At 40.6% G+C, this 13,054-nt stretch overlaps 1 protein-coding gene across 1 annotated transcript in view; it reads right to left on the bottom strand.

The window, feature by feature from the left end:
- Positions 1–9,222: 9,222 nt before the first annotated feature.
- Positions 9,223–13,054, bottom strand: part of LOC124777933 (succinate dehydrogenase cytochrome b560 subunit, mitochondrial-like) — a 61,924-nt gene continuing 58,092 nt past the window's right edge. Inside the window, exon 5 of the mRNA XM_047253486.1 lies at positions 9,223–9,800. Coding sequence (XP_047109442.1) covers positions 9,696–9,800 — 105 coding nt within the window. The 3' untranslated portion in view covers positions 9,223–9,695. The remainder of the gene's footprint in view (positions 9,801–13,054) is intronic.

The raw sequence follows: 13,054 nt of genomic DNA, 5'->3' as shown, positions 1-13,054 counted from the left end.
AGATGCCTGTCACAACTAGCAGAAGATGAAAGAGCAGCCTATATGAAGTCTGCAACCATATTACATGGGGCAATCAAAAAATTTTTTTGTGACGGCACTGCTGCAATGTATATGCATTGTAGCACGACTCTGATGCAGATACATAAGCACTGACATGTACACAACGTATCAGTGTAACATTATGTCTTTCCGACATGCATGTGGTAAACAGGGAAACGCATGCTATGAAGACATTACTACCAAGTGCATCCAAACAGATCTTTTCTTGGCTAATAAAGGACGAACACTGGTAGACATCCACTGGAGAATGAGAAATGTGTATAGGGCAACTTGACTGTCAGAAACCACCGTTATGGAATGGTCCACAACAAGGGGTGCTTCTCCCCCTCATGAAGATGAATGTCTCCATACTGCAAATGTAATGCAGAAGTTATGCCAACTCAAGTGGGAGACACTCGAGCATCCGCCCTATAGTGCTGATCTCTCTTTATATGATTATCATGCCTTCGGCCCATTAAAAAAGGCCTTGAAGAGTCGACGATTCCTGTCAGATGAGGATGTGCAGCAGGCAGATACGAACTTCTTCACACAGATGGACAAGGGGTTTTACCAAACAGATATCTTCCACATAGTACATCAGTGGGATGATTGTTACCTCAATGCTCACAGCAATTTTGCCTGATTGGCTTACCAACTCTGGACTGGATGACCTTTGAATGGAAACTTTTTGATCACCCCTTATAAAAAGAGATTTTTATGTAGACAATGTTTTGAGTAGAGCAGACACAACAGAGGAGGCAACAGTCTGTAAAGAGTGCTGATTAAATTACTTCAGAGTGGAGAACTTCTCTTTCATAAATGTTGTGGCAATGATTCAGTACAGCCAGAAAACATCCAACCTGAACACTGTGAAGCACAAATCCAATGGAGTCTGGGCAATGAACAACAAGCAACAGTCAAGACTTTGGGTCTATTGTGGTACTCTTTTTTTTTTTTCTTCATAATGATACCTTTCAGTTCTTGGCTACTGATGCAGAGAGCAGTAACACAAATTAGACTGAATGGAATGTGCTTTCTCAAACTGCCTTCATATTTGATCCATTGGTACTTCTAGGACCAGTGGTAGCGACTTGCAAGACATTTCTGCATCAATTTTAGCACAGACTAATAGAATGGGGTAAGCCATTATCAGATGACCTGAAGACACAATATGAGCAGGCGAATAATCTATTGTCACTGAATAGTACTTAGATTGAACAAAGAGTGATCAGCAATTGACTAAAAAGGCTGAAGTCACACGCATTCTCAGATGTCTCTGAAAAAAGTAATTTCTCAGTCAAACTTTGAGTTCAAAATCCAAAGCCAGTATCACTACCAAGACAAACTGTGTGCAGTTCTACTGCTTGCTGGATGAGTGGAAAAGACTAATACTGGACTACACCTAAAATATCACAAAAACTTAATTTTGGAGACATTCTACTGTTATCTTAGCACGATTGGTGAAAGAGCCACATTGTGGAAAACATTTGTTGGAAACTGTGTGTGAAATCCAGCAACTCTCATTAACAGAGGAGTCAAATCACGTATCATTTAGAAATAACCTTGCTGCAAAGACATAGCATATGTGTTTTGATATATAAATAATCTCAAGAAGCAAACCACAAAGGTACAATGGAAACTTGACTGCACGAGAACTTTGCACGGCATCACACGCAATCACTCGTATGGTGCAACAGCTGGACTATTACATGGAGACTGAAGAACTGCAACAAGGTCGAACAATGCGCACAAAAAGCAAATTGAATTCACTTCATCCCTTTCTGGGCAAAGGATAGTCATCAAGCCTGGGCGGACAGTCAGTGGCTTCTTACAGTCAGAAGCACCCCAGGATTCTCCCTCCTAAGCATGACATAACTAAATTGATAGTCATGGGTGAGCATCTTAGTTTGTTACGAGCAGGATCTCAACTCCCACTAGCAAGCCTCAGATAAAGGTACTGGATACCCAACTGAAGATATGCAAGAAAGAAAATAATTCACGAGAGCCTTCCTTGTTACCACCAGAAGGCAATCCCTTCAACCCAGCTAATGGGACAACTTCCTTTAGTCCGAATAGAACAAAGGAGACCTTTCCTTAACTGCTGGGTTGAGTATGGAAGGTCACTATACGTCTGGAATGGAGGAAAGAGCAACAAAGCTAGGGCAAAGATCTACACTGCCTTGTTCATCTGAATGGTAACAAAGGCAGCACACATCAAGCTTGTCACTGAACAGTTCTTTCTGCTCTTCAAAGATTTATTTCACGACAAAGCTTTTGTACAAATATGTACAGTGACAATGAGAAGACATTCGTGGGAGTAATGAATGAGCTGAGTGAACTGCACTAACTATTTAGTACTCTGCTCCACACAACACAAATCCGTAGCTATGCATCAAAGAATGGAATACAGTGGCATTTTATTCCGCACATGCGCAGCATTTTGGTGCACTATGGGAAGCAGATATAAAATACATCAAGACACATTTAAACAGACTTGTGGAAAACCAAGTGTTGATATCTGAAGATTTATACAGTCCTCTGATGCCCATTTCGGATTCCCGACCCATTACACACCTTTCTGATAAGCCATACGAATTCTCATACCTCACTTCAGTCTATTTTCTTATCAGTGAACCCTAGACAACTGTCCCAGAGTCAGACTTGCATTCAGAACCATTATCCAGGTCGCTGAGATGGCAGCTCATCCAGCAGTGTAAGCAGCATGTGTGTAAACTGTGGTGAAAGGGCTACCTATCACAGCTGCAGCAGAGAACAAAGCGCTCCTCAACGAAAGAATCTACAGACAGGTACATTGTTTCTCCTGAAGGAAGACAACTTGCAAGTTGTTGTCTTGCAGTCTGGGGGCCATTATTTACATACACGCTGATCTCGACAATTTGGTGCATTGTTTTAGTGCACATAGCAATGGGAACCAACAAATGACAGCTATTGAAGATCTGGAAACACACTTCAATCCTCCACATAACTACTCAACTGCTAGCCGAACATAATTCTTTTGTGTACAGTGAAGATGACTAATTCAATCATTTTATTTTCTTGTTTGTTTGACCTAACTTATGCTGCTTGTGAATATTTGTGTTTGTCTAATTCATATAAATTAGGAGGGCAGACTGTTCTGCATTGGTGCAAGGTGCCCTCTTGAGGGTGCAGCAGCAACTGGTCACTGTCACTATAAGATTTTCTACCTGGCTTTCACCGTGATACGACGGCTGGATGAAGGCAGAGGTTGGGATGACTGCCTGTGACCGCCAAACTGCTCAGACATTCTGATAACTGTCTTGCACAGTGTAGTGTTATACAGACAATCCACTTTTACAAGTAAAATACTTTTATTCTCAGCCATCTTTCCTTTCCTTTGCAATGAGTGTGTGAATTTGCCTGGACTGATGAAAGAGCAAGGCAGTGCAAAATTTCCTCTTGTTTAGCGACTGCCTACAACTTTATTTAATTGTCTGCACATTACATTATTACTCTACTCCATATCAATAATCAGTGGGTGAAATCAAATTAATAAATGTCATCAACAACAGTTACACATTAAAAACATTCTGAAATAGAAGCTATAGGCAATTACAACAAATTTCCATTTGTGAGACACAGAAAATTGTTAAGACATTAATGAAACTCAATTTGCAAATTTTCAGGTTATATAGTAAAGGTACCTTCCGCTTCAGCTATAGGATGGCGCATGGTTGACAAAGTATCATTCAGTTAGTTACACATTGTGTTAAAAGTTTTAAAAAGATGGATAAAGAAATTTACTCACCATAAAACTCTGCAACTGAAGAATCAAGAATATCCTCAAACTAGGTTCAATATATTATACAACACTTAATATGTAGGACTCTCAATATTTACAAATGCTGCACAAAACACAACCTCACTTCTTACAACAAAAACAGTAGAAAATATTGAAAACTGTGTCTGGCAGGTCTCTAGTGTGTAATCCTTCATGTGATTCTAAAATTGGTCATTAGATTGAAACGGTGACCAGAAAACATCACATGTTCCTTGGTAAACTATCCTCTAAGTACAACACACTCCCATATGTGTCTCCATTTTATCACCATAGATGCATGACAAAGTACAATGTAGTGTAGTGGGTGGATTATGTAAGGAAAATGTTTCAAAATCTGTGACACCAAAACATTGTGTCACACATTAATGCTGTTTTAAAAAATAATTTCGGTAACTTATGCAGTAATTACTACAACCTTAGTAATAGTGATAACAGTAATGACCCTTTACCGAGTGAAGTGGTGTGAAGATTAGCACACTTTTTTTTAAAAAGAAATGATCTTTTAAAAATAGATATTTCATGACAAACTCAATCTAACACTTTTACTTTCACCTCTCAGGGGGTAATTACCCCAGTTTGGGAACCACTGATATACAGGTATGGGGTGTGTGGAGTGTCATAGGTGTGAGCAGGGAAATAGATTTGAAGGAGAGGGTCTTGGAAGGGTCTAAGGCTTTAAGCAGGGAACGGAAGTTATGTTGGGCTTCTGGGGTGGGATCACTCTGGCAGAGTTTATAGGTGTAGGAGTCCGACAACTGGCAGAGGCTTTCTGCCAGGTAGTTACTGTGATTCATAACTACAATGGTGAAACCTTTGTCTGCGGGTAGGATGATTATGTCATGATCTGTTCTGAGGCTGTGTACGACTGTACTTTCTTCTGCTGAAAATTTAGTGTTCTTAGGAAGGGACTTGGCGAAGGATGGTGAGGCTAAGTTGGAGGTAAGGAATTTCTGCCCAAGAGCAAAGTGGACTATCCTGTGGCACAATACGCACCTGGGCATAACAGGCTTGGTTTCAATGGCTGCTTCACAACACGGGCCATTTGGAACCCCCACCCCCACCAACAGCTGTTCTGAACTGCACAGATGGAAGTTACCCTAATAATACATTCTCCACACCTGAAATCAATCCAGCCTCGACCTATGGTAACCTACTGTTCCCATACACTCCGCCCAACAGTTTCTACCCTCAAAAACAATATTATGAAAAAGATAGAGTGCTACTTACCACAAAGATGACACATTGAGTTGCAGACAGGCACCACAAAAAGACTGCTACAAATTGAGCTTTTGGCCAAAGGCTTCTTCAGAGGGAAAAAAACAACACCGATTCACACAAGCAAGCACAACTCATTCACACCTGACTGCTATCCCTGACCCGTCTGGACAGAATACAACTGTGTCCTGGGTTGCACTGAACAGAAGTAGCAATCCGGGGTGGGGCGGGGAAGGGTAGGGATAGCAGAGAATGGGAGGGGGCAGGACAGTCGGCACGGCCTGATGAAGCATTCAGAGACCAGATGGTGGCAGGACAAGGCTATCAGGCACAGCTTCAGCAGGCTGTAGTGGAGTGAAGGGAGGGGGGCAATGGAGAGTGGAGGAGGAGAGAAACAGAGAAGGGGAAAAGACAGTTGGGTGCACTGGTGCACAATGAGGGTGAGAGGACATGAAATGGGAGGTGGTGATAGGACAGTGGGGGGCAAATACTGTTGTTTGTAGAATGTGGGGACAGCAGGTTACCATAGGTTGAGGACGAGATAAATTTAGAAGTGGAGAATGTGTTGTAAGGGTAATTCCCATCTGTGCAGTTCAGAAAAGCTGGTGGTGAAGGGGAGGTTCCAGTGGCCATTGGAATGAAGCCTGTCATGTTCAGGTGCATGTTGTGCCACAGGGCAGTCCACTTTGCTCTTGGCCGGTTTAGCAGTGGCCACTCATCCTTGTGGACAGCCAGTTAATAGTCATACCAATATAAAAAACTGAGCAATGATTGCTGCAGAGTTGGTATATGACATGGCTGGTGTCACGAGTGGCCTGGCATCTTACAGGGGGAAGGGCAGGATACACGTGTGACAGGTCTGGAATAGGAAGTGCTGGGTGCATGGATTGGGTAGGTCTTGCACCTGGGTCCTCCATAGGGATATGATCCCTATGGCAACAGGTGGGTCTGAGAGTGTCGTATGGATGGACTATGATGTTGCGGAGGTTAGGTAGGCAACAGAATGCCACTTTCAGAGATGTGGAAAGAATCACGTGTACGGTGTCTCTTATTTCAGGGCACGACAATAGGTGGTCAATGTCCAGGAAGGTGCATGTTGGAATAAGGAAGACCAGTTGAAGTGGATGGTAGAGAAGGTGTTGAGGCTGTGAAGGAATGATGATAGGGTGTTTTGGCCCTGAGTTCAGATCATGAATATACAGTCAATCAATATAAATCAGACTATGATGTCTACAACCCAATGTACCACAGTCCTGGACTACCTCCTCTCTGATGGCTCTATACACTTTAAACTACCAACCACCATCAGTATTTGGTCAGCTGCCATCCCTTCCACACCAAAAATTCCTCTCTTGTGGTCTGGCCATTTGCATATGGTGTATCTACTCTGACAAATCACTTGCCCAGTATGATGAAGGTCTCGTAAAGGCCTTTACCAGCAAGCATTATCCCCCAGACCTAGTCCACGAGCAGTTTCTCATGCCGTATCCTCACACACTTCCAGTCCTCCCCCCCCCCCCCCCCCCCAAAAAAAAAAATAATAATAATAATAATAATAATATTCAGCTACAAACAAGTGGCCCCTTTGTCAGCAGATACCACACCGGACTGGAACAACTGAAAAACACATCATGTGCCTCTCTCTGCCAATGCACCCACTGGTGTTTTCCTCTTCTCTGTTCCCTGTAGCCTTCCCCCCTTCCTCACCCTCAGAGCCTCCCGATGCTGTGTTCAACGGCCTTGTCTTGCCAACATTTAGTCCCTACACGCTCTACCATGCAGTGCTGACTTTTCTCCCCCACTTGTACCCTATTATCCCCCCTTCCCTCCCACATCACTCCAGATTGCTGCTTATTCAACAAGATACAGCTGCATTCTGGCTGGGGGCCAAGGTATGGCTGTGGTGTGTGTGAGGTGTGCTTGCTCGTATGAAAGTGTGTGCATTTTCCTCTCTGAAGAAGACTACGGCTGTAAGCTCAACTGCCTGCAACTCTACCTTTGCTTCATTGGCTTTAGTCTTTTGCCTTTTTTAAAAATGGAAGTCATGATGTAAAGTACTCCAGTTGGCACAGTCTATTTTGTCTCTAGTGATTGTTAATATGTTCTTTATATTAAATAAAATATGTGGCCAATCATAGGATACAAGAGCAAATTTTCATGGACACCAATAGGATTCAGCATCAGCATCAAAAAGGAGCAGCTGTTTTTGCTTGTCCCAAAATCAAATGTGTTGTCCTAGCTTGTTGATAATTTTGTTTATCCCTGTACGTCCCATTAGAAAATTGTGAGCTGTGAGTGAGGGAAGAAGGTACAACAAATGCGGGTGATATAAAGAGAGTTGTGTGGTACAGCAAATACTTTGGGGACGCATATATTTGAAAGTAAATGTCTATATGCCACTGTGAAGTGATACAATCATTTTTTCTGCACTTTATTTGCGAGTGGAACAGGAAAGGAAATGACTAGTAACGGTACAGGGTACACTGTACCAGACACATTATGGTGGCTTGCATAATACTTACGGAAATGTAGATAATTTGCAAAAACTGTAGCGACTTACCTCTACAGGTTTTTCTTCACTATTTTGATATTTTCCGTACTCCAAATTATACTATGAGATTTAATTCTTGTGCCATTTCTGAATCTCTTCGCTGTCCCTTGAATCGTGTGTAGTTAACCCCACAGTTTAAAGATCAAGATACAGCAAAACTAACTTCCTTGACTTTTTAATATAATTTCAAAAACAGTTTGAAGGAACCTCTCTGACACTTTATCCTTCATAGACTGCCTTCCTCATAATAGGTAGGCCCCTCTTAGTTTGTATTGTCTGTCACATCCTTCGCATCACTGGGTAAGTGGTTACAGATTTGTATTGGAGAATACCCCATTAAACTGAGGTGTTTTAAGTCATTTCTCTTTCCAATATTATATCTATGTATGTTACCATTTTATAAATGTGATTTATTGTTGACAACAAGCTCCATACTGGAGTAAATGTACTGTGACATTATCATCAATATCCACAACTGTTTAATAATGTAAACTAAAAAAAGTTCTCTTTATTTATTTATTTAATTATTCATTCATCTACAGACAGTACAAATTGTATGGATGATGTCAACTAGAGTGGACAATGAAACATTTTCGTTTATAGTAGGTGATGGTGTTTCTTACCATGTCAAGCTTCTCTGTCCATTAGTTGGCTGCAAAACAAGACACTTTCATTCTCTCTCAATATTGGCAGTGGCGTGTTAAATAATAAACACAGACACAAGGCATTTGTTGTTTATGAGCAGTTTATTCATACAAAATATACACATAATCCTTGGTGATGCCAGAAGCTAATCACTAACACAGTCTCTAAATATGAGGAGAGATCAGAAACTAAGGTTAAAAAGCCTGCTTGTGCACTTTATTTCATACAACCAATACATCCAACTGATAGAACACACATTAGGTTATTTTTCAACAGTCTTCGTTTTGGTTGAAGCACTCAATGCTTAATGGGATGAGTTTGAAAAACTACATTTGCATATTCAGCCATGTTGCCCGAAATTGTTTCATCTATTCATCAGAAGTGAATTGTCAGCCTCCTAGGTATTCCTTCAAAAGGCCTTTACAAATGTCTGCTTGTGTCTGTGTATGTGCGGATGGATATGTGTGTGTATGCGAGTGTATACCTGTCCTTTTTTCCCCCCTAAGGTAAGTCTTTCCACTCCCGGGATTGGAATGACTCCTTACCCTCCCTTAAAACCCACATCCTTTCGTCTTTCCCTCTTTCCTGATGAGGCAACAGTTTGTTGTGAAAGCTTGAATTTTGTGTGTATGTTTGTGTTTGTGTGCCTGTCGACCTGCCAGCACTTTCATTTGGTAAGTCACATCATCTTTGTTTACACACACACACACACACACACACACACACACACACGTCACAACATTGTTTGTTCTGAATTGTCACTTACATGGTATTGACATTGCACTTTCGCTGTTAGGAGTCAAAATATTATGCAAGGCGTTCAGTGATTCATCTGTTGGTAATACATTGAACAGGATATTTTTTTGCAAGCTTTGTTCTTTGGTGCAGCATCACATTTATCTATTTTGGAAAACATTATGGATATTGGCAAATGAAAGAATATAACACATCATTTCAATTCTATGTAATGATTTACTGGCTTCACACACCATTCCACAAAATTCACATAGTTGTCCTGAATGTTTTCTGTGTCAGGCACAATGGTTTTTACATCATAAAAAAAATCTGCACATAATACTCTTCTAAATGTAGAATGACCCATAAAGTATTTTCAGTTACATCCATTTACAATTTAATGCAATTATTCAAACAATTAAGGCAATGCACCTAAGCCACGTGAGCAGAAAAAAGACTTTTGCACATTTTATTATTGAATTACATACTATTCTGGACAGTGCCAGTTTTTACACAACCAAATACTACAATGTGAATTCATTTCTGTATTTAAACATTTGAACTAATACTCATGGAGCAGTTATGTACACAAAAGTGTTAATGATTTACATATGGTCTCATAAATAAATACTGTTGTACAGTCTTCAAACACACTACACCAAAAACACTTCATGAGAGAGGTATTTTAGATTACAGTGACATTAACCAAGCTGTCATGATCGATGTTGCAGCTAACATAGCATATCCTGTGTAGTAGACTTCTTTTATTGTTAATGCCTTCCCTAAATCCCACACCTAAAAATAACAAAACAACAACATTTAGAATATTTGATCATATTTGACAGAAACAGTCTAACCCAACGCAAAGGTTGAAAGTTTTTAACCTAACATATGCAGCCCATAAGCAAGTAATCACCTTATGCATGGTGCACTGAGCACCTGGAAAATCAAATACTTGTATTGGGTTAATCAGAAGAAGGTTAAAAGGAAATGGAGAGGGAGGCAGGGACAGGAAAACAGACAAACACACTTGCAAACATGCATATAGGGATGCCTTGACTACTGCTACCGCATGTAGGAACCATTCAGTTTTTCCTATTACAGCACAGAATTTCTAATTTTCAGTACAATATGTTCACTCTCCAGGAAGAAAGGATGAACTAGTTGAGAGAAGGTTTGAAAGGAGGCCAGAACACTCAGATCATGAGTTGTAGTTCACTTTTTTCTTTTTAAATTCAATTCAAAATACTCAAATTTTAAGATTTTTTAAAATTACAGATAAAACAATTAAGAATTGGTACACAGTGACATTCTCCATTCCTGTGACAAGGTTTCATTTCCCGAATAATGACGATCTGACCTTCCCTTGTAGTTCTCTTGCTTCATCCTCATTTTTCCATTCCGGCAATCTGGGTGTGGTTGTAAATAGGCCTCCTCACACTTTCCTTGTACATCAACAGCTGCTACTTATTTAACTGATGCCACTTTGCACCTCTAAATTTGAGGTCCTACAGGATTCACTTCTCCTAGGTGTTAAATGGTCTTCCTCTTGGTGGTTTCCCTCAGACATTTTGGTCAAAGCAAGCTCCAGGAGGTCCTATTGGGGAAAACTTCCTTCATGTGCTCATACCACTGCAATTACTTAGTTCAAGGAAGCTTCCTTCAAAACCTAGTGTGCTGTCAGATTCTCACTCCGGATTTATTTTTGATTGCTGTAGGCAAGAACGAGAAAATTTATTTTGCCTAGAGATGGTTCTTACTTGGTTCAGTACTTGGTGCTTCTAGTCCAAATGTTAGCACACTTACAAGGTATATATCTTAATGGCTGATCTTAGAGCCTTGTGGTACTGTTGCATTTCAAAGCATACAATGGACCGCATGGTAGAATTTGGAAACTTTTTGTATTCTCCAATGTCTTGATTTATGATGTTTATCTTGTGAAGTTCTTCAGACTCAATTGTATCACACCTACCCGACCATCCACTTTGGATCTGTATGCAGCTCTGTTTCATCAATTAGTGGTTTACTCATGAAAAATTCTGTGAAAAGTTGGGCTGCAGCTTCCTGTGCTTGCATCATAGGAATGAGTGCTGTATGGTCACTCTAAATGGCCCAGGGGTGTATTACACATCAGAAGCTGTTACCCAGGTAGCTGACTGTGTTGTAACACAGGGGCCCAATAATAAAAGCTGTAGGTGACCCTGATGTATTACGTTAAGACAAGAAGAAAGGGTGCCATAGATGAGAATATTAAAATCCTAATGATCAACTGCTAAAGCATTCTCAACAATGTGCCAGAGTTTGAAGCACACCTAAAAAGCAGTGGCACTCACATAACACTAATTACAGAAAGTTGGCAAACATCTGAAACTGGCAGAGGAGAGATATTTAAGGTAAACCTAAATGTATTTCAAAAGGATAGGCTAATGGGAAACTGATGTGGTGAATTTGTCACAGTAGACAAGAAACTATGATCCAACACGATAAAAAATTGAAACTGCATGAGAGATTGTTTAGGTAAGACTCAGTATCAAGAGTGGGCATAAACTTATATAATGAGTCCTATCAACAACCAGTCATCCCATATGTAGCTAAGAATGTTAAAGGAAACATCAGCTTGCCAGTATGTCGTGTTCCACAATCATATTATCACCAATGGAAACTTCAATTGTTCAAAAACATTACAATACTTATAGTTTGTACAAGGAAAATGTGACAAGACATCCAGCAAAATAATAATAAATGCTTTTTCTGGAAACCACATAGAAAACACTTTTGAAGTCCACTCATTACAAATATATTAGAGCTAATGGCAAAAAACAGACCTGATCTCTTCGAGGATATCCATGTTGAAACTGATATTAATGATCACGACGCAGTTGTAGCAAAAATAACTGTTAATGTACAAAAAACAATCACAGCAAGTAGAAATATTTATGCTGTATGTACAGCAAACTAAGGAAAGATGGAGCAATTCATATCGCAATGATGAGACGTTTAACTCTGATGAACAAGAGCATGAAGAGGAATTGGTTCTGAAGCTTACGGTTGTAGAGAGAGAGAGAGAGAGATGCTAAATGAATCGCATTATACACTTATTTTTATTCGACACAATTGCATATAACAGCAGTAAGCAACATTTGATCACCTGTATGCCAACTTCATCACAGCCAGTTTTGGAAAATAAAATGTTGTTTCAAGGACTCCACACACCTATTTCAGCACAGTTGCCAAGAAGAAGACCTGTGTTTGATTCCTGGAACTGAAAAGGATTTTTTCTTGGTGGGAGGGCTGGTACGGGGTGCACACAGCCTCATGATGCCAACTGAGGAGCTACTTGAATGAGCTGTAATGGCTCCACAGTCTGGAAAGTCTGCAAAATGGCTGGGACAGCAGTGTGCTGACCACACGTCCCTCTATATCCCACCTGCATGAGACCGCAAGATAGAGAATGACAATGTGGCCGGCTAACATCCCTTGGCTCTTTATGGCCTGGACGAGGAGCTCGTTTTGCAAAAATATTATGTGATTGTGCCAAAGCTATCTAATCTGTTTGGCTGTCAAGAGGGCAATGCATAAAAGCCTTTGAAACTTCCTGGAACATTAAAACAGTGTGCCGGACCGAGACACAAACTTGGGACCTTTGCCATTCATGGGCAAGTTTGCAGAAGAGCTTCTGTGAAGTTTGAAAGGTAGGAGATGAAGTACTGGCAGAATTGAAGCTGTGAGGATGGGTCGTGAGTTGTGCTTGGTTAGTTCAGTCGGCAGAGCACTTGCCCATGAATGGCTAAGGTCTCAAGTTGGACTCGAGGTCTGGTGCATAGTTTTAATCTGCCCAGAAGTTTCATATCAGTGCACACTCCGCTGCAGAGTGAAAATCTCATTCTGCATAAAAGCCTCTAACGACTACTATGGCAAGATCTTATCAAAAGACCTTTGTCAAAACCCAAAGAAATTCCAGTAATACATTAAAGTTTACAATGGCGTCACAATGTCACACTCATGATTACAAAGTACCCAAAATCAAGGGCAGTAAAGCAAAATCAGAA

Source organism: Schistocerca piceifrons, chromosome 2 (assembly GCF_021461385.2).
Source record: "Schistocerca piceifrons isolate TAMUIC-IGC-003096 chromosome 2, iqSchPice1.1, whole genome shotgun sequence".
NCBI classification, from domain to species: domain Eukaryota; kingdom Metazoa; phylum Arthropoda; class Insecta; order Orthoptera; family Acrididae; genus Schistocerca; species Schistocerca piceifrons.
Note: the sequence above shows the minus strand (reverse complement) of the source record. Positions and strands in the feature narration are given on the sequence as shown.